Raw genomic sequence first — 23,744 nt, forward strand, 5'->3', positions numbered from 1 at the left:
AAAAAGACGCAAACTATTTCGATGGCCAAATATCTCTGCCATTATAAGTTTCGTAGGGTTACTCTATACTCAGTATATGGCGAGAATGTCCTAGCTGTCTCAGTGTCCCATACTCATTCCCTTGTTTGATCGGAACCTCGTGGACCGTAATTCTTGCTCTAATTCTGCGACCTTTGAATCGTCCAATAATTGCTACTTCCAATTCATGACGACCCCAAATGATAAGGAATGCGACTGATTCTGAGACTCTCAGTTCATAGAAGAGTCAAAGTGCGATCACGTTTGCGACTGAACTTGAGACTCCCATTTCGCTTTGTGATGTACATTTGCGAGTGAATTTGAGACCGGGTCTGAGACTCTCATTTAACGTGCAAACAGCAAATGCGACCGTCCTTACGACTGACTTCCTGACGTAAGGTATAATGGGTACCGGAAATCGACAAGTGCGAGGCTAAAGTTACGAGAGCGAATGTGAGGGCTTGAAGTGTACGTGCTCACTTTGAAAGTGCGAGCGATAGTGAGAATGTGAAGTGAACTCGGTCTGTACATAGTTAGTGCTTGTCAGCATTTATTTCATCACTTTGGTCGAATGAAAACTTACGATCAAAGTCATTGCTGAAAACAGCGATACGATCGCCATGGAAGTACAGTGCTGTGTATCATGAGCGAACAGCTGAGTGAATTCATCATTGGAGTCCCCGATGGAAAGTATTGCAACACTCTTATTTCCAAACACCAAGAAGTTGATATATTCGTCTAAATAAAAATATGAATGAGACATTCATCTTTACATAATGGAGAATAGAATATTATATCTGACTACGAAGAACTTTATTTAACAGTTTTTAAAAATCAGCGAGGAGATTGATCGGGCTGGGACGTACGATTCACAGACTGATTCAAAGTGCTGGTCAAAGTGAAAGGGGACGCCATGAACACTCAATCCCGATGGGTATTTATATAGTTATGTCAAAAACGGGAGTCACGACCGTGATTAGGTTATTCAGAGTCAATTAATCTTGAAACTGACCAAACGATAGCACACAATTACATACAATCTATAGGTCTAGCGTCCTGTGACACTATGGCGGGTTTCCGAGTCCCTGTCGCGGTTTGGAAAACGACCTGCTGACAGCTGATGACAAAACACGCTCATACTTTTGATCATAGACCCTGGAGCGATGTTTTGATGGATTTCTAGCTTCCTTACCCTATAAACAACTTGAAACTAAAATGAAAGACGAAAAAAGATCCGTGAACGGACGAGAGGTTTCCTGTAGAAACTTCAGATATTTACTGAGGCGGATCATCTATTTTTTTACATCCATGGGCGGATCATGGCAGTGAAATTTACCTCAATGGATGGATCAATCGGAGCACCGAGAATATGGCATTTCCCGTTTGATTTCCAAAACATCATCGTAGAGTTTCTAACAGAAAGGAAAAAAATTGAAACGACAACTGATATCGTGTCATTTAAATACGGGCTTTTAATCGTTCATTCATTTTAGTTACTATCATCGTGCCGTTTTAGAAGATTTTTGAGGACCTAAACGACATCATTTGTTGGTCCATTGCCATGGAATCCTATGTCAACGAAAGGTGGTGACTTTTTTCAAAGTTGAATAAAATTTCCTTTTTGGTTGTGTTAGTCAATTAATCGAAATATTTTTGTTCCCAATTGATCATAAACCCTCGATTCTCCCGTCTATGATTCGATATTCACTGACTCATTCTTTCTCTTCTTTGTCGATCGATGAAAGTAATTTAATCTTCAATACTCTTTGACAGATGTAACATCTTCACCTATATTGTCATTAGTTTCTAACCAACGTACAAAAAAATTGGCCCGTTTGCCAAAGCACATGGGTCTATGATTGCGTGAACGGCCGTACTCTATGCATTGGAAAGATATTCATGTTGCAGTCTGCCCGAAAACAAACCCGAGGATGTTTAGGCGATAACAAAGGCGATGACTCAGTTGCATAAAACAAAACTAAACTTTTCGGACATCATATTTTATCTTGGCGTCGATTCGATGTGCGACCATACGCTGATCGCCCATATTCTCCATAAACAGATAAAGCTAGTCATAACACTTCTGCGACAAATCCGTGGTGTTTCTCCCGTGAACGTCCTTGAACCCGTAGCCGCGACCATTGTTTTTTGATGTGTTCCGTGCTTGATGATCGGTAGAATTAATGTATCAAAATTTGAAGACACATGTGACTAAATCCTGTGATTGTTAGACAATTGATGGTGTGTAGGGGCGAGACGGAAAGCAACAATCCAAGGACCAAGCTAGGGAGCATCATGCATTGCATGCTTTCTAACAAAGAGCTGCGTGTTTCCATATCTATATACCATACAAAATCCGGCTTTGACCAATGTTCCTGTCCTGTTTCGGAGGATAACTTTCGAGCTGCGTAACCGATGTTGAGGTTCAGATATCCGAATATCTTTCGTGTTCGAAAGGCTTATTGATTTACAGTGAATACAACTTTTGTATAATTAGTTTACGTGTACATAACCCAGCACACGGGGCAAAGCCAAATACTTACCAATACCAAGTTGGAAAATTTCAGCGAGTCGCTCTCATCAGAGGTCGAAAAAAATAAATATGTCGGTATCGTTGCTCCGCCATGTTTATTGTTGTTTGTGCGACTAGTTTGAAAGTCATAGACTTTCTATAGGTGAAATTCATATTGCCATTCAATATTTTACACACGAAGTCACCTGTCACCTCCATTCGGAAGCAAAAACGTTTACACAGAATGTTTTATAGTGAAAACTAGCTCCAGGCCGTGACATGTCTCTAGTCACGAAGAAACTTCGTAAATCAAATCGACATCAACATTGAACGGTGATCGTGAACCGTTAAATAAATGTCGGCAAAATAAAACATCAAATGGCTAAACTTTTGGAGAGAGAGAGAGAGAGAGAGAGAGAGAGAGAGAGAGAGAGAGAGAGAGGGGGGGGGTTTCTGCAGTCGCGAACTGATCATGGTCTTTAGGATGGATAAATGCAGGGTCGGTTACACATTTGCGCTGCACAGATATCGAAAATGTACAGATACTTTCCCGAAATTTGACTTATTTTATAACATGAGTAGAACAAAACCAAAAATATTGACGTTACTCTTCGGACGTTTGACTTGCAAGTTGGCTAAAGTCAGATTACATGTATACTTACAGAAAATGGACGCCGTAGTCTGTTCAAAAAATATATGTTCTTCAACACCACGTTTCTTATGATCGGTGATGTCACATTTATTATTTTTATAAATATAAATTAATGCACCGATTTCAAACCGTAATTATTTTTTCTTGTCGAATTGAGAGAGTTTTTAGTAGTTCTGTAGACAAAACGATCGGAAACAGCAGAGTATCTTGGCAAAGGCACGACATCTACGCTATCGTTTAGCTGCAATAATTGTACAGTTGCAGCCAGAGCCCCGGGTAAGCCGAATTCGGAACGTAATAACGCCAGTTGCAGCGGCGTCGGGATTGACTGTACCTTTGTCATTTCTGTTGAAGTACACCTGTTATTGCTACAAGCATTGTGGGCTTCATGAAACGTTGTTTCTCTGTACATGTATACTGGTCTTGCCGTTATATTCAGTGTCGTATTATGTGTTTGCATGTCAACACATTGGCCTGTGTACAACCTCCAATGCACACTAATCGTGACCGTAATTTACACAGACATAAACATTCGATCCCGTCCGTGGATGTCAAAGGTGAACGGGATTACTTGATCCCGGGTATCAAGTCCCTGGCCTTTATGGAGATGCAAAATTCACAAATTTTGACTGCTGCTGAGGCCAAGCCACGATACCGCCAAGTGAGTGTAATCCGTCCCATACAAACATAACATGGTCTCGTACCTCCGAGACTCCGTGAAAAACATGTCATTATCATTTTTTCGAGCTGCATTTTTAGGGCACGGATATTAATATCTACAGTCTGCACTGCTAAAGCGTCCTGCTACGCAAGTGCGACTACTCGATGTTGTGACACTCGGAAGTGTTTGGCGCAGAGTAGGCCTAAGGGCGCAGTTTGGGCGGCGCAATATACCGGCGCAAAATGGGGGCGCAGTTTGAAATGCGCCGGCGCAGATTGCCGGCGCACTTTGGTGATTTCAGACCGCTTACATACCTGAGTATTAACACGAACCAACTTTGGTTTGAAAATAAAATCATGAAAATAATGCATAAAATTCGCAGCTATTGGGGCTTTAAAGCAAAGTGGACTGAATACCGGGTAGAGTGTATATCTATACGATTTACCGGAAAAAAGCAAGAATTTCAGGATTTAGTTGTCCATGGACTGCTGTCTACAACATGTGCAATTAAAATAAATTACCAATATTTGGAATCAAAATGGCTGCCGTCCCTGCTTTAACTCTATGGGGAAAATTAGTTTTGATTTTCACAAAACAAGGACAGTGACAACTTCAAAATGAGCCCAAAAAGCATATATTTCAGAAAGTTTTGGAAAAATTTGAGGGGCTGAATATGTGTCTCTGAGGTGTATTTAACTTGTAAACTCACTCAAATTAAGTGTCTTATATTGCATTTAGAACTTATGTTCTTCATGGAATGTCTGTGTCAGAAAATAAACATAAATATTACCCTCACGTTTTGTTCACTTTCATGGGTGTTTTTGCCTTGCACAGCCTGTCTTAGTATCTACCCTCACTTATAATCAGTGTAGACATCAATACCATAGAAAAGAGAGAAGAGAATCACCAGCCTAAGACTGGCTATTTATTTCATTACAAGGCCTCTGATACCATAGACAACCTTCATTGAATAATCTCAGATGACAAAGCATGTCAGAGAAATGCTGAATGCTGCCAATACCAGGAATGTGGACAAAAGAACCTGTATGAGATCAGCCAGCCATGACCAACCAACCAATCAGCCAATGCCTTTCATGCAAAATCAGAAAGGTGCACTGAAACTAAAATGTGCCCGCATATGTCAATGAACTATTGCAAGCCACTTGAAATATCTGTGTTGCACACGTACATGTCATATGTTCAAGGGGTAATGCTCATTTGACGATTGGAACAGGTCAAAAAAACTGCCAAAGAAAAGTTCAACAAATTTCTGGAATCAAAGTCCACTTTAGGTGAAATATGTTTGCTGACAGATAAGAGGGAAGTGGACAGCAATCATTAAACTGGTTGGTCCGCTGTCCTTCTGCTTTAAACTAGAAAACTGCAGAAACCACCCACGCACATACATAGGACACCATTCAGCCACTGACCAAAACACATTCTTGCATCTCCAAGTTAAACTTTGTAACCTGAGTTTCGAAACCAACAGGTAAGTTAATAGCCTACAGTAACCCAAACATTACTGATTTACACTGATTAAAGGACCTGCTACAATGTGGGTAAATTAAACACTGAGACACTGGGTGGGCTAACATATACCAGCAATATAAGAAGCTGTAGACATCAAATTTCAAACTACCATCTGGCAACATGCTACATGGAAACCTTGCATAATAAGAATACAGCTATGATGCCCAGGTGATATACATGATACAATGCATTCTAACTCTCAGAAACAAATAAAAATCTAAATTGAGTTATCTAAATTAAGTTACATGTATGATTGCGGTTGCACCTGGTAAATTGAGCTGCACAACTTACGTTATTTTTTTATTAAGGTTCCAAGACAAGAAATTGACCATTTTAAACTAACAATTCTCTAGTGTTTAATAAGCTCAGAACCCCGTAAATTGTATATTTTCGGAAAGCCTAGATATAGGGGAACATTTTGGTTACCATAGTGTCACCATGTTTATATAACTATCACGTGACAGGTAATTTGCATAACCTTTCAAAAATCAGTTTCCCTATGTTTTGTTTCAATGCTTTGAGATATGTGGCTGAAATTCATGTGAGTGCAAGCTATCCTACAGATGTTCAAAAGTGTGTCTCAGAATTTTTTTAAACCTTCTTAAACAGTTTTTATGCCAGAAAAACTTTCAGAGCAGTGAATTTTACCATAGTTGATTTCTTAAAATGTGCTGCAAAAAAAACTAAGATATAAAAAATCTGAGACACACTTAGAAAGAGCATTGTGACAGCTTGCAGTCCAGCAAGTTTGAGTCAGATATTTGAAGTATTGAGACATAACATAGGAAAACCGACTTTTGAAAGGTTATGCAAATTATCTTGTCACGTGATAGTTATGTAAACAATGGTGACACTGTGGTTACCAAAATGTTCCCATATATGTAGGCTTTTAGAAAATGTATACTTTACGGGGGTTCTGAGTTTATTAACCGTTAGAGAATTGTAAGATTAAAAAGGTCACATTTCTTGTCTTGGAACCTTAATGAATTATAGTACAATCTATTATACAACTTTTGACAAATGTGTGTTTTCCAACACAATTTAACACATCACAGTCTAGAACCACTCCTCGATTCCTTGGTGTGCGATAAATTGCCACTGAAACCTTACCTACAGGAGCAGCAAAGTGTACAACAAAGCCAAGAATTAGTTTCAAGCCTACAATCTTTGATGGAACACTCTTACAAGTTACATGTACACATTTAAATGGAAATTAAATTTCGGGAGTAGAGGCTAGATGGTATCTTGGGGTGACACAGTCTCACAGACAGACCATAGGTACATGTATGCTGGACTGTGATTTGTATGACTATGATTTGTGAGGAATGAAAAACGGTGATATGATTTGGTCTGTGGACAGGTTAAAAAAAACCCCAATTTTTAGAACTTGGTTTGTGTTATTACATTTGCATTACCTTACAACTGCCATCCCTTCCCTGACGCTGAGTCACAATACATTTCTTGAATCATAAATTCTTGATCTGCAGTGCTCAAAATACATGCTCTCATTGCTCGCTCATGATAAACGAGAGTTTCAAGACATTTTACCACTGTTTTCAACATGTTTTTCCACAATACACTTTCCAAGAGCTAATTTTTCAGAGTGAGCGTCATAACATTTCACCTTTGCCAGAGTTACACATCATTGCAGGAAATAATATGTTCATAAATTACATACATGTTGACTGACTCAGAATGATTCTCGTTTTTCAAGTAACTTGTGATCCTGACACGGGGAACCATACATTTCCGAACATATAAAAACCAAACCATAAAACCAATGTCAATAGCTCTGTAAAACTCTCTTTTCATATCTCTTCAAGGTTTCAAAAGGGAAATTAAAACCAGATGTTTACTGAATACGCCTCCATATTCACAGAAGAATTACCGGTAGTCTTAGTACTCTAAACGATGCAGTTTAGAGTACTAGACTACCAAAGGTTAGGCTATCCAAAGAACTGTTGGATTTGAAATTTTGATTGTGTAAGTGAAAAACTAGTGCAAAGTATTTGGCTATCCTTGTGCAACTGACATTTGCATTTGAAGAGTAATTAATAGAATATTAGTCACAAAAGTGGAGGTAGTCATATAATTCAAGATCCTATCATCAGTCACTAACAATAATGGTGTATGTGTACATACACCACAGTACAAACTCCTACATTCTTATGTCAACCCTGAATGGCAGTCCTTTGAAGTCGACGTCTATTTCGGTGATTGATTCTCAAGACACAAAAACAAAAAATACCGCAATTATACGGTGTCGCGCAATTATACGGTGTCGCTCAAATTTGATCAGAATTGGTACATACCAGTATGGGTACCAAAGATCAACAATAAATGTTGTGTCTATCTGTTCAGTGCAGGAAAATTCTACGTTGATGTTATGACAATGATTTCTGCACAGTACACCAGAAAAACAACAAGAAATATTTAAACCAGAAAAACAAGAATGACAAAAGTAATTTAGGTCTGAAAACTTTAGGTACTGGAGGTCAACTTTAGCAACATGCATAGCAGAAAGGCAGCTAGCCCCCTTACTGCCTTAGTTTGACCACAGACGGTCTTCCTCCCCTCTACTGTCTATGGTTTGAGCAGGTCTGTAACCCTTTCCTGCCAAGTCGGTGAAAATCCGCTTGAAATTCGGTGTAGCCAGAATCTAAGCACTGGTGACCGTTATTCTCCCAACCGGTGGAAATCGGGCCGTTTTGGGTACCCCATTTCCTGCCAAGTCGACGGCACTACGTTTGCTATCCCCTGTGGTTAGGGGTCATCCGAGGAGAGGTTTTCTGACAAGGAACGCCTTTTCCCCTCGAAATGGGTTCGCAGGGAGTCGATAGACAGGGAAAGGTGCAGAAACCTGTCCGCCAGTCCCCCACACCCGAGGGGGGCTGGTTTTTTTTTACCGCTTTTTAGCGGACTTGGCAGGATAGCATGGTGACGTTTTCTGGCGGAGTTGGACGTACTTGGCTGCCTGGCACTATAGAGATTGCTGCCAAACTTGACCAACTCGGCAATGCTAATCTAGAAGGCTACCTCTTGCAAACGACTTGGCAGATATGCCGATGGTGCGAGACGAAAGTCACTTATTCAGTTGTGCGTGACTGAAAATGAGAACGTATTTTTGACGGGACGGCTCGACTTGTTCCTCCGATGGAACGGATATGAACGACTCGGAAATACCATTACAAACTGGTGTCCGACGTACTAAGCTGGGCTTCAGCTCTGCAAGTTCAAGCCAGGCAACGTCCTTCACCGCCTTGGCCGTGCCATTCAATGGACGTAGCTTTGGATTTTTATTTATTCCATCGTCCGAAGTATTGGCTCTGGTTTGCAGGCAAACGTATCCTCTTGCCGACGCATGGTAACTACGTACGCTGTTTGCTATACAGAGAATTCAAAAGGGGGCGACATAAGGTCAATGCTACGGGGATACCGCCTGCATTTAGCAGGGACTGCTTTTGTTATGCAAACCAGCTAGCAGTACAATATGGCTGCCAGGCATGTGGACACGTCGATGGCTAGAACAATGGAAGCATATTGCGTTGCACCCGTGCATCGCAAAAGTGAACTGAAGACTTGGGTGTAGTGACTGGTTATCACTGGTTAGCTGCAGCCCAACCCTTGTCGGTACAAACCCGTACCTGACTGAGGACCACTCGATTAAGTCAGTAATGAACGGTAACACTCGTAAACCAACTCCCAACTGAGCTGGCTAAACTGCGTGGAGCTGTGCTTCAATGGCTCAGCCATGTCGTTAATACAACAGCAAAAACGTAGTTTTTGTGCTACACTGCCAAGTCGTTGAAGGTACGTATTCAATTGACCCTACCCTGGGGAAACAGGACAGGTTTGCTGGTGCTGCTGCATCCCTAGCACGACCTCAGGGTCTCTGACTAACAGACGAGTGAGGTGATGTTTGTGCCTAGCGGACGTGCGTAATACTGAAGGAGTTTATTTCCGAAAAAATAACATGAAACGGCAATAAAATGACGCACTCCCAGGGGCAAACAAAGCCGGTGACCTCAATTTTTTTTGCAGTAACCTTGAGCTCCTTCCCCTGTCTACGGGCATGTAGAAATTATCGAAGTCTAACACGTATAAGTACGGCTAAAACAACCATGAAAATGGGCGATTTCTGCCAAAATGCCTGGCAGGATAACATGCAGGAGAGCCAATCTTTTGCAGGCACATATTATGGGGCGTTTTCTACTGACTTGGCAGGATAACGGACAAGGGCGCTTGGCAGGAAAAGGTTAATATGTAACAGTTCAATGACAATGACAGGAAATGACTCCAGTCAGTGGAGTAAGCCTGTTTCAAGCCTGTTTCAGAATTTCGCTTTTTCTTACCTCATTTGCACATTTTTGACACTGATGTGTTCATTTGAACAAATTCACATCTCAACCCTACATCTACCTGTAGACCAAATACTGAGACGGTAGCTTGGCGGTATGGAGCCTTTGTGTGTGACGGACATACATCCGCACATACCCACAAATATACAGACATTTAGACTCATCATATAAGCTCTTTTTGGTATTTATATATAAAACCAAATATGAAAAACAAACAAAAATGGTTGTCTGGCAGCCATATTGGATCATGTTGCGAAACAAACTGGTACGCATACCTGTGGTATGTACATGTGTGTTGTAGTACTACATGTAGTATTCTGTTTTTTTTAACAACTTTGAATGAATTTGTAACATTTGTCTTGTTAATGCCTTTGTACCTGAAAACTTTTGTAACAGAATAGCCACCTGATGACACCATTGGACATCTCAAATAAAATCAGTGTTCTCCCCAGACAACAGCAAAAAAAACTAGAATAAACAAAAACAAACAAGTAAATAAAAATAAACAATTAAACTTGCAAACAGGGAGGAGGACCATTCAATGTCAGAAAGGTGAATCTAGTCTATTTCATGGAAGTCTAACAATTGATCCATCAGTCGTTTGTTTGTTTGTTTGCTTTTCTTTACTCATTTGTTTTTGTTTATTCTATTTTCTTTTTTGACGGTTTTTCTATTTTTCTATTTCCTATTTACTTGTTTACTGTTATTTAGTCAGAGTTCCCTGTGCTGAGACATCAATAAAACAGCATCAACCGTGTTTCACATAGCTGTCGCATCATATCACAGACAGACATGATGAGGGATACACCAGGGAAAGACACTAAGGGTTGTCCGATTGCCCGGGGCAAGTGAAAGTCGCGTTCGGGCAAGTGAACCTCCGATGCCACTTGCCCGACGGGACAAGTGAAAAAAAATAATACCTAGAAATCGAATTTACGAGAGCGATTTTCTGGTGAGGGAACACGGACTTAAACAACAAAAAATTTCATGTTATGTCATTGTGAACATTTCCATAAGATTTTTCATAAAATTGCATGAAGAGTTGATGAAAAGAATCATGTAATCGCTTTCAATAAAATGCAGTTCAAACAATACCACCAGTTAAATACCGTACGCTGATTTTGCATATGAAAAAGCTGTTCAGCTGGTGGAGCGTACGTTCACCAAAGTTCATTGCATTGACTGTGAGGTTACGGTGTCTCACAATATGTTGATACGGTAAAAAAAAGAAACACACAGCGGTTTTTGTGCTTTGTATGAACGTTTATAATGATGTAAAAATAAAGTCCAGTGGTGAAAAATCACCACAAAAAGGGAGTTTTACTAAAACGTACTCTTCAATGTTAACTTGTTAAGTGACAGTGAGTGGCATCGTGGCAAGACCGCATGCAATGAAAGTCATGAGCAAGCTTTGGTGTCAACGGGTCCAGTCTTTGAATTTTCAATGAACACTGACTTAATTTTCAGGTCAATAAGCTAAAAGTTACTTGTCCGTGGCGACCAACCTCTCTGTTTGTGAATTTTCCCATTCTAAAATGACTGTCAAGAAGCAATTGGAGCGAGTTTGACATCGAGAAATTCATCTTTCAAGACACACAGAAAACCACCGACGCCTTAGGTTGTTGGTTTAAATTATATTTAGTCTGCGCATGAGCATTAAAAAGACCACCTAGGTTATTAGAAAAACAGGATACTGGTATAGTGCAATGGTAATCCAAACTTCATAGGGCTTGTGTATGATGTCAGCGCAGTAAAAACATGACAAAGAAGTACATTATTTTTCAGAAGCTTCAAAACATTCCTTTATAGCTACAGATTTTTTTCTTTCTGTATATATAAGTTAAAACTTTTAACTGCAAAAATACTTTGAAGGTACAATTAAAATGGCTGTTATTATTTGTACATTAAGACCTAAGAAAGAAACATACAAACATATGAACTGTTAGAATTTTTTCTATGAATATGAAAGCCCCACTAGCTGTAAATCTTGAAATTTGTTGACCTAAAAAGGCTTCCTATTTTTTCTGGTTTTCTTTAAATTCTACCCATTAATAGGATATAGTCTTTTGCAGCTTTACAAAACATTCTTTAGTGAAAAATTGGACAAGTAAATTTACATTTTAACCATTATTTGATTTCCCACCATACTACAAAGAAAACAAAACATTTTGTCCCAGTTGAAAACATTCAACACTATGCATTACATTGGACTACTCTGTTGTTTCCGTGAATATTCAAATGCATACCGGTATATGCACGGTGTACACTGTTTTTGCTATATTTGCATTGGTGCCATTTTACGTTTGGGCACACATATTTTTCTAGTTCAAAATTGCACATGCAGTCTCACTGGGCCGTTAACAATACTTGTATTCCAACCCCTCAAAGAGCACATTCCCAAAATCTTGTTTTAGTTCAGAAGTAAAATCACATAAAGAATGCTATATGATACTGCTAATGGGGCTTTGATAATTAATTTAATATAAATGAGCCATCCAGCACTCTTAGAAGTGTGAGGAGAACCCTATGAGAATGTCTGACATTTTCTCATGATAACATGATAATTTTCAAAATAAAGTGTGTGAAATGAAAAACCAATGTTTTAGCTTTTTTCAACACGTAAATTATACTGGGCAAGTGGTTTTCCAATTCGGGCAAGTGACCGAACCCCCCACTTGCCCGAAGGGCAAGTGGATAAAAAATAAGTGTCTTTCCCTGTACACCATAGGTGGTACTGTACATGGACACAAAAGGATTCCCTCCTGTATGAAGGAATTATTTTGCACTTGGCCTTCCATCTATGAATGTCTACATTGACTAATCATTCTTTTAAAACTTTCATCTTCTGTAACTTCATGACCACATTACCAACAGGCACCACAATCTAATCAGTTAAAGCCATTCTCAAATTACATTTGCCAGCATGGTGTCCTATTAATCAAATGAGCCTCTGGTTAAGCACCCAACCAACAGACACATAAACTTACAAGGGCAGCCAGACATAGACATGTGTCATAGCTGTTCAGGTGACATACAGCAAACAGCAAAGAGAATTACTCACACAATATTCTGTGAAACTATGATAAGAAAATCGCTGAGAATAGTACATGTAATAGTTTCTATTTCCTAGAAAACAGAGAGCATATTCTCAACAGATATGGAAATACAAACATTTATCGAAACCTGTCTTTGACACTTCTATCAATGTACAAATAAATGTAAATGATACTTCTAGTCTTGATTGAATTATGAAATGTACGGTATTTTACAGTTTTGTGAGATTAGTTTTGATTGCGTCTATTGAATCATGACAACTGTAAATATACTGCATTTAAGCATTTTTTCTGATTACAATTTTACATGTACATGTTCATGCTTTTTCCTCTCATTTTCAAATAAAAATTTGGATGCAAATACATGTCTCTAGAATCTTGGACAAACACTTGAAGGCTCTCTTATGTCGTTTTTGAATTCACCGAGAAAATCACATTTCCAGCAACAGATTCAATTTCAAAGGGTTATATCATTCATTCAATAAAAGCTTAATTGGATAAAAGATCAGAGTTCACATTGGAAGCATACCACAATGAGGATGATAGAGCAGTTCATGCTTACATCTAAATGTTTTACAAACGTCAGTGACTCATGAATTCACTGCAGGAAGATAATGTTACATTCAATTGATTCTGCAAATCTTCAGATTTAATTTTTACACTGGGAAAAAGTCAGTGAATTTTTACTCAGTCTGTGTGGAGACTGCATAATGGGACTGATGTCTTCTAAATTCAGAGCATATCTTTGATTTATATGTCTCAGTTCTTCATTCTATCCAACTTTGCCACATTCTCATTTATTCACAATCTAGCTTGTCAAAGTTTGCATGTCATAGATAAATCAAAAATGAACATCACAGACAGGGTATTGCAACAGTGTCTACATGGAAACCAGGGCTAAAATTGATTTTACTTTGAAATTCGTCACATTTTCAAGAATAGGTTTCTTTTTTCCATATTTCCAATTTTCATCAAGTGGCTCTTATCATTTGTATTTCACAGCTACATGTAAGTGTAAATTTCCTCTTTGCTACTTCTTGTGAGCAGACTCACAAAGGGGTTGCTTCAAAACCATGCAAGTGATGATAAATAATACTACTGGATTTGAAGACTGGAATTAAGGTGATAACAAACACCATGAACATTGCAACAATCAATGAGAGCGACCGAACTATATTATACCGGCCTCAATCTTGTTGGGCAAGATTTGACCACTAGAGATGTAAACCACTAGAGATGTAAATTAGGTCAAAGGACGACTGCTAACCTGATATTGTATCAGAAGTTGACCTTTAGTCCATGATACCTAAAGGTGATAGGTCATGGATTGTGCATCATGTACATGTCATGTATGGTGTCAAAAAAATTGTCCTCAGCTTAGCCTTGGATTGGTTGAAACAACCATTAGATGGTAGAAGCAAGAGTACGTTTACTGTCTATGGTTTAAACACAGACCCTCAAGAAATTTTCTCAAGGGTCCATGATCACAGCCTCTTACATATTTATACCAGTATGCAGATATAAATCACTTGGACAATCTACATCATGATCTGTAAATGTGATTAACATGTATATTGCACTTTAGGTCTCTCAACAGAGGCATATCATCACCGTGGAAGACAACACGATGGTATTCAGTGATAATTAAGTTTATTCCTTCCTTATTTAACCCTTCATTGTTCTAAAATTAGTGGCTGACACATAATTAATTGGACTTACTTCCCTTGTCTATAACAAGTAATTTGTTTTGCACCTCTCATAAGCCATAGTCTCTGTCAATACCTATCAGAACCGTATCCGTCTAACTGCCACTAGGTTTGAGTATTGTTACTGCCAGTTTCATCAGCAACATCTTTTGACACATTTTTATCAAGTCAAATTGTTTGAAATTCTTTTTTGTGCCCCTGACATGTTTGAAAGGTGTGAAATCGAGTTGAAATAAAAAATTAACGGTGTCACTTTGATTTTTCAAAATTAACATCAATGTAGAGGGTAATGGTTGCCGTTGAATAGATGACTATGTGTACAAATCAAAACTTGTTGAAATAGTCATATACCACCGTATACTGTATACCGGTACTAAAGTTCTTTTCAAATTGTACGTCTTTTCAACTAGCTTCACATCAGTAATTGATAACTGTCACAATTACTAGGGTAGAAAATTATTAACATCTTGAAGCATGCTAGAGGATTATCAGTGAAACACGTCTTTAATGCCACTTGCAGACATAACAGTTGAAGGATGAAGAAATCAAGGGAATAGTCTAAAGGCATTAGACAGATGTACAGTGTGTTTATCAGTCAGTAAGTGAATGGCTGCTTCACTGAATAGCTTAGTGTTGTCCTGCCTCCAGTGTGGTTACACTTAACAGTCACGGTACCGTACATCAACATTATATTGCTTGTTGGTTTAAAGTTGGTACTTTTTCTGATATTCTCATTGAAAACCATATTTAAAACACATCAACAAGCAAGCAATTTGTATAAATTAGAAAATAGTTCATCAAAATAGCGAGAAACAGACTCTTTCTCCCCTTTTGCGAGAATGCTGTGAGATTTCTTTTTTCTAGCATTCACTGAGTGAGAATTTATTTTCTCACCTTGAACCTGAGAGAAATAATCAATCAGTGAGAATTTGTATATTATATGCATGAATTTTTTCTTGCAGCTTGACAGCGAGAAAAACAAATACTCACTGTTGAATTGCAAGAATTTCGTTTCTTGCTGATTCATGGTGAGAAAATAAATTTTTGCCCATTGAGAGTGAGAAAAAATGAAATCTCACTGCATTCTTGTAAACAAGCAAGAAAGTGTCTATTTCTCGCTATTTTCTCACAATATTTGCTACAAGTGATACTTGCCTCTCTATTGAAAATTCAAACCACAGTCTGAGATGAGTGATCAGGCTTGGGCACCCAAGCACTACAATAGTGTACAGCATCTCCATGATACAACTCAGAAATACTTTTTACTTGTCACGGACACAGGAAAAGGAAGAATACTATCAAAGCAGTGGCAGCATCCTGATTTTGCAGAATCAATGTATTTTTACTCAAAGCAGAATGGACAATATGTCGGTATCAGTAGAGACAGTTTGTGGCTTATAACCCTCTTAACTACGGATTTAGACATTTATTCCTTTGTTTTCTATAAAGGGGCGATTGAACCTATGGCAAAGGGAATAGGGCGATATAGCGTATAATTATTTTTGGTAAACATCACATAGACATGCATCATCAGATGGCTGATTCTAAAGCTGCTTTCAAATCACATACTGTAGATCGGCAACTTTTGTAAGGTTGAAAGAAATTGCGCTTATTGTACCGTTGACATTGATTGACTGCAGGTGAAATGCACATGGATTATGCATGGATTGATAATGTCAAAAGTTCACGCCAGAATGCAAATAAAATACTGCATATGTCTTCAAAAAACCCAGATAAAATCAGCATGCTGAACAGGTTAGTTTCAGATCCATATCGCCAATTCAGTACATTTAACACATGAATGATAATGTGAGGTAATCTGAGACACTCGTGCCTTTGCAAATTTATACACCACACCACCAATTAACATGTCGAAAATAGTCACCGGAGATCCATTAAAAACTTCCCAAGGAGTTAACTTCTCCATATTAATGACAGAAGACAACACTATGCACATGTTAAAGGAATGAAATGTTAACTTGAAAGACTGGAAAGTTCCTGGAAAAATATGTACATATTACAGTGTGGGTGTAAAGTCTAACTTCCACTGCCAGTGAGGAAGTACACTTGACAGGCACAGATGGTTATATTGACAGGGGAAACGTCCTCCTGTTCAAAAACCATTCAATGTGTAGAAAAACACCGCTATGCTTTAATAGGGTGACAAGAATTTGCTTTCTGCATAATTGAAAGACATGTAATAATTTAAGTGTCCTTCAAGCCTCTCTACATAATTGCAATGACTGTTTTTTGCCCACTGTTTGACAAGCACAAGTAACTATCCTTCGCCAACACAAATGTACGTCATACATTTTTTTTTACCCATCAGCTTTACATTTGGGTCAGATTACCTCTTTTTCTTCCTCTCCGTTTTTCTTTTTTTCAAATTTGTTGGCTTGACACATCTAGGTTTCGGTAACAGCAATGGGTGAAAAACGAGCTAAAGCACAAACTGCACTATACAGCACATAGGTGTACTTTACAGCTTAAAAATACACTTGTTTTTCATCTCTTACTAAAATGATGCAGCGTCCTGCAGGCTTCTTTTCTTAGGCTCAGAAGATCCCATCAGTGATGCACAACACTAAAATTTTCCAAAGTCCTGAGACCTGATATTATACAGGAGGCAGTGTTTCGTTACGCTTTAAAATCTGTTCAATAGTTCTGAATTGTTCCACATCCATGGTACATAATTCACACTTTTATCTTGATCTAGGTGTTTTATCTTGATCTAGGTGTCTTATCTTGATCTAGGTGCAATCTCCCAATGTAAAAGCCTACATTTTGCATTTCATCATTGAAAAAATTCCAAACATTGGCCATGCTTTTCATGGCCAAAAAGGCAGGGCACTGTTCTTTGTAAACTATCATCATTAACACATGAAGGTATTTTCTGAAGTCTGGACCAGTCCTTGGTGTTTCCTGATAAATATATACATGTATGGTAGCCTGCAACTTTACTAGGTCTGTCCTGATACACACAGCACTCAATGTTCATGTTCTTTTTCAAGGATAATTACAGTTAATCAGCAGTTGACACAACTCTTCTTTTGAGTTTACTCTGTACACATGACTCTGCCCTACAATGAATCAACAAGACTAAAGAACAGAATCTCTTTAGCTCTATAGCTGCTACATATACGGTAAACCAGAAAATTTAAATACTACAGCATCCACATCAGCTGGATATGATGTATTTTCTTCAAACCCATACTGTATACATTTATAATACCCCAGACAATTTCTGCTTATTGGATTTTGTAAAATTTTCTTCAGCAAAATGCAATAAAATGGTGAATGCAAGTAGATTAATAGTCACCATGATGAGCAACAATTGTTTTCCCATTTTTGGCCCAAATCATAGCCTTTGTTAGAAACATAGACCCTAAAGGTCTATGTTAGTATTAATGATAATAATTTATTCACTTATATTGCGCTTTTTACAGTATTCTGATCAAAACCCCTGCACACAGAAGTTGACGATGTTATTGTTAGGAATTATGACTGAATTTCACATTTTATATCCCATTTATCAATCTCACAGATAGGTTTTCTCACATGATGACAGGAAATTATTAATGAAGTATTGCCAGAACTGTCCTTTTTTATTTATTTTAAAATGTAATCAGGGAAACAGATTTGCTGCCACATTAATCTGACAGACAATAATGTCTCTGCAGTAATTGTATATAAGGGAGAGGAAGTCAGGCGTAGCAAGGGTGGAATTGCTTCCTCATCAGAGAAGTGTTCAAACTCAATCACAGTCGATCAATGTTCACACAGCAGGTAATTCACAAGGAAGGATGGCGTCAATCCTCCGTAGAATTAGGTGTGAGATTTGTCGGTGATTTGGGAATCCAAGAATCTTGTTTCATAGGAAGTGACATTTTCTTCGTAGTAATTTCTTAAAGAAGTTTCCAGTACCATAATCACTTGTAAGTCAGTCCAGGGTTGCATTCAAACTCTATTACGGTGAAGTTAAGCTACTCACCTGGAATAATGGCTTCTGTCTTGGGTAGAAGCAGTAGTGATGAGAAAGCGATCAGTAAACGATATGTCTCGATGCGTCTCTTTGCCATTGTGCTGTGAAGTGACCTGGTCCTAACAAGAATCTGAAGGGAAAATAAAGAATTGAAAAAAAACCATAAAGGAGATTTGACTACATTGACATGTACCGGTACAGTAGTAAAGTCAACTGCCTTATTCACTGCGGAGAAAGTCAAGCCTCAACACACAAAAGTTGACAGTATTACACTGATTAGTGTTGTACAGGTTGATGCAATATCTGGTTGGCTTCTCTTCAAAATGCTAATGAACCAACTGAAGTGTATCAACAACACATATCATTAATGATGTATTCTATAATACACATCAACAGACACACCCACTTCCCTTTCACTGAAGACCTTGTTTGTCTGATTAGTTATACAATGAAGTAACAATTGCTCACGGGCACAAACACTGATTAAACATCAGGTGCACAGGCCTGACAAATAATGGTGTAATTTACTTTGAAAACAAATACTTGAAAAGACCTCTGTGAGCCCTGGGAAAAGGAAAATGCACTCTCTCATGATTTATTCAATAATAATACCTACTTGTCAAAAACACAATTCAATCCTGTACAGTGTACATGATTTATACACGGTCCTCCAGTGTTTATACAGAGACAGTTTCCTTAGAGAGATATCAGGGACGGAAAACATTAAACTATGGTTGTGCCTGAGGACCCTGTTATGTTCAGAGAGTCTTGATCTCAGCCAATCAGGCTAAAAATTGCAATGACTTGGCCATGGAAATGTGAAAGGCACTTTGTAAGGTAAATTTGCTGGAGGCCACTGATCACAGGAAACTGGCACATTAGGATAATTTCTTTAACTATCATGATTTCATTCGAGAAAACAATTGTCTTTCATTATTCTATTCGATCCTCAAAGAAGGTTGAAATGCAAAGCAAGTACAAGCCATGTTGTTTACACAGGATCAAAGTCAGGTCACATACAGACTATATTAAAAAGTTAACACACACCCAGTTAAACTTCAATTTGATTTGGAGTTGACCAAAAATTGTACTTCAGATTAAACAGAATATGCATTATACACTGCAAGAGACCAAGCTAATGAAGTTTTAATATTGACAATGTTACACTGCTTGTCATATTACATAATTCACCATATTAGCCCAAACATTCATTCCAGTGAGTACACCATTCAAAGCAATGAAATGGTGGGTCAACAACAATAATTCAGGTGTTTGTTCACTGTGTTGTCCAAGGACAACCATCTTTCAAAAATTAATGCTGCTGGGATAACATTTTCAGAGTCTCCTATGCTTTTAAATAATATCACCATACAGAAAAAGTGATTGACATATGATGTGACATCCTGTGGCTTTGACCAATGCAGGAATATTATCAGGTAATATTTTACTTACAGGCTATAAATGTGCTTTGATACTAGTGACTGTCTTGGGTTTGTCATCATGAACACACACAGTTATTGCTCACACTGCAAAATTTACTGTATAGCGACTACATATATAGGATGTGATTATATACAAATAGGCAAAAAGTCAACACTTAACCAAAACTGTTTAAAACTCCATTAGCTGTAACTTTTTATGTATTTTGCAGTGAAAACAACATTTCTTGTTCTCCTCAATAAATGAGTGTAAAAACTACTGAAAAACAGAAAGTTAATGTCATCACACTATGTGTGTGTGTATGTGTGTAGGTGTGTGTGTACTATTCACAGTTATTCACTGAATTCAGTGCAGAATTGGAGTCATTTATGAACAATAAATAACACAGCATACACAGTGTGCTGTGTTTGCAAGGCTAGTACTTTCTAGTTCCACATACCGTAAAAACCCTATCAATTCGACCATTCTATTAATTTGACCACCCTATTTTTTTCTCAAGACATAATTTTACCTTTACTTTTAATACTCTTATCAGTTCAACCAATGATGGAAACTGGGACTTTCTCAATCCCTAATCCATGTAATTCGACCAACCAATCATGACAAACTGTTTTGAATATTTTATTTTAATAGTTTATTTTACATCATCTGGAATTCTAAGTCAGAACTTCAGGAAAGTCACCTCTTTATGTTTCAATCATCCAAGATGGTAAGCATATCATTTATGAACTGTCAAAAACCTTAAAGTACCTAATAATTCGATCACTAATATTATTTTGGCTTTATTAATTTTGTAAAATTTCCACAATATCATAATATTTTTTTTTGTCCAATTGACAGGATTTTTACGGTAGGTATATGCGAATTTGCTGGTTTGTAGAACAAAGACAACACATTCAAAATTTATGAAAACACTTTCACAGCTGGAGTCCCTTTCACCACCATGGTTTGTTCCAAATCCATTGTTTTCTATGGTAAAGTTGGACCTGTATACAGGGAACTGGGGGTGAAAGGGTTAATCAAAGCGGTTGCCTTTCACCCATGGTTTTTGCACTATTACCTGTTGGCATTTGACTTATCAATTGCTTACAGCTCTTTTGTTTTCTTATCAAATTATGTCCACTTAATTAATTTGTTCAGAGAAAACACCTATAAACAAAAAGCTCCTTTCAGATTCCATAATCAATTTGACTTTGACTGAACCAAACTACAGTAATGGGGAATCACATTAAAAGCAATTGAAGGTGATAAAACAATCTGCAAATTCATGTCTCCCCATATAGCTGGTAAGACTATCTAAAATAGCATTTCAGATCAATATCATCTGGGTAGCAGCAGCTATACTTAAAATTTTATAGCCTCTAGTCTCAAGAAACAGGACATTAAAGAACATAACCTCTAAACAGAAGCAAATAAGTGACCTTGCGAGAAGGACTATCGTCAATCTGCTCTTGCCAAGTCGATACTCTATGAATATAACCTTTAACAGCATTATTGAATTGCAATGGCTAGGCCATACACATCAACAATAGTATCAGTCCTTTTTTCATTCAATATTGGCCGAAATATAATTTGATAAATATGATGGAAGAGGAAACGTTTCATAAAAATGCATAAAAATGCAGTTCTCTATAATTTAAGACTAGTGTTATATGTCATAACGTAGTTTACAAGTTTCAACGAATTCGTTGGAAATGTGTTCAACGTTCTGCGTTCACACTGTACCAGCACAGAGCCTAACAACTTGAGTACTCAAGTCTCAAGATGTAGCATGGAGGTACAGTAGGTATTGAACGTACACTGCTGTTCTTGACATGACAATTTTGAGTTTTACACAAACTTTGTTTTTGTTGTTTACGTAAAACTTGTTTCCTTAATTACCGCTGACACCATATTGCCTATCCCGTAAGTCTTCATGATTCACCGTCGCTTTGACGTGTCGTACGGCTGACACAGGGTTCATTGACCTTCATATCAAACGGGTTAATGTTTCTCCTCAGATTGCGCCATCTGACATGGCCGATCATGGCCTTGTGAATTGTTTGGTGGGGTCAACGTTGACCTTACATGATCGATATCTAACCAAAATGATCAAAGACTATGTGAATAGTATGTGACAACATGAATCAAATCAGTCCAGTTATAAATAGCAAGCCTTACAGGCCTTGTATGTGTGCAACACTACGGACAGTACGAGTCGTGTTGACAACGCGTCGCTACAGACCGTTGAACTTGTCTGGCAAGCGAGTCTCGACTGAGTGGCCGGTTAAAAAATTGGAGTCGTCACGTGAAAAGTCAGTATTAAGTAGCAGTATAGAGGCAACACTGCAGAAGAGGTGGGACATGATTGCACAATACGAAATAAGTTGTGGGACACTTGACCAAGATACCGTGAGAAAAAGAGGCAACGCGTGAAAATGTATCAGAACTCACCGTTGAATCTATCTGAAGCTCCACTTGCCATGTTTTTCTTCATTACGTCGGCGCTAAAGACAAACAGCTGATTAACTGGAACAAGTAAGGAGTGTTCTTACGCCGAATTCCTGCGTGCAAGGGCCAAAACCAGTATCTATGCGTCACCTGTTTCCTGGAAGAAGGCCATGTATGTCCGCTGGTAGGCGCGGTACATACACTGAGTTTGTCTTGCTGCTATGCTGGGGATGGGGGATCGAGCATGGGATCGAGTGGTTCATGAGAACAGCGCCGTGTATCGATAAACAAATTTCTACCTTTCGTTTGTTAACTTCTTTGGAAGAGCAGCCCGCGCCCGCTGGGTGTCAGCACTTCCATCCCTGGCCGATCGTTATGAGAAAAATTGACTAATTCTTCTTTCGGTTACGTCTATATAGTAAAATCTTTCCGACTTGCACGATCTTAATCTTTTTTCTTATTTTGCCCCGTCCTCGCGCTATAGATCGAAGAACGATTTCATTTTGGGGCTCGTGGTTCTCTACGATTTCAGCGATACGGTGGTAGGCCTATAGAAATTTTTCGATAAAAATCTCGAAATTTGACTAAAATTACGATTCTTTAAACTCTCGTTTCAGTCTCGCGAGAGATATGAAAGTTTAAATCGAGGTACCGGTCGTGAATTTTTGCAAAACAAAGTAGGCCTAACCCCTAATTTGTATGTCATTAAATTTATAATATTTCAATGTGCTAATTTCTTCAATTTTCGGCAGAATTTACACTTTTCTGTATTTTTTTTTATTCGATCGATCGAGGTAAATAAATAAGTAACTTAAAATTTTTGCTCATCTTGATTGATTTAACCTCTATGATATCGCAAATTTGTATGTTTATCATTATTTCGCAGTTTGAATGACCTACGCCTAACGACGAAAAGTAATGAAACTCGACATGTTACGAGTGTATCGGTGTGTGTCCCCTATTGTTTGTTTATCTATTTGTTTATGTTTGTCTGTGTTTATTATTTATTTATGTATTTGTATGCATGATTTATGTAATAAATCGTAATTATGAAATATTGATATCACATAACCGAGTTCGTATTTCATCCATGTTGCGCTTTCTTTCTGAGGAGGAGAACTCGATTATAAACGCTGTATGTGGATGAGTTGCGTATGACATAAGATGCCAGCCGGTGCGCATGCTCCCTTTATATTCTCCGAGTACGTAGGACGACCATAGGGAACCCAGAAATCTGGTTGTTGTTGTTGTTTGCATTGTTGTTTATGTTTGTTAGTCGTGTTGTTGTTGTTGTTGAAGACCAATAAAATTCAACGAACATAACTGTTGTGTTGTTGTTAATGTTTCAAACGTAACATAGATGTCATAAGAAACGCTACAAGGACACTATCATTACTTGGCC

At 38.1% G+C, this 23,744-nt stretch overlaps 1 protein-coding gene across 1 annotated transcript in view; it reads right to left on the reverse strand.

Moving 5' to 3' along the window:
* The window catches only part of LOC139138219 (uncharacterized), a 43,110-nt gene extending 20,553 nt beyond the window's left edge, over nt 1-22,557 (reverse strand). Inside the window, exons 1-2 of the mRNA XM_070706500.1 lie at nt 22,346-22,557; nt 18,482-18,602 (exon numbers count right to left, since the gene is read on the reverse strand). Coding sequence (XP_070562601.1) covers nt 18,482-18,569 — 88 coding nt within the window. The 5' untranslated portion in view covers nt 18,570-18,602; nt 22,346-22,557. The remainder of the gene's footprint in view (nt 1-18,481; nt 18,603-22,345) is intronic.
* Nucleotides 22,558-23,744: the final 1,187 nt, after the last annotated feature.

The sequence above is a fragment of the Ptychodera flava genome, chromosome 8 (genome assembly GCF_041260155.1).
Source record: "Ptychodera flava strain L36383 chromosome 8, AS_Pfla_20210202, whole genome shotgun sequence".
NCBI lineage: Eukaryota > Metazoa > Hemichordata > Enteropneusta > Ptychoderidae > Ptychodera > Ptychodera flava.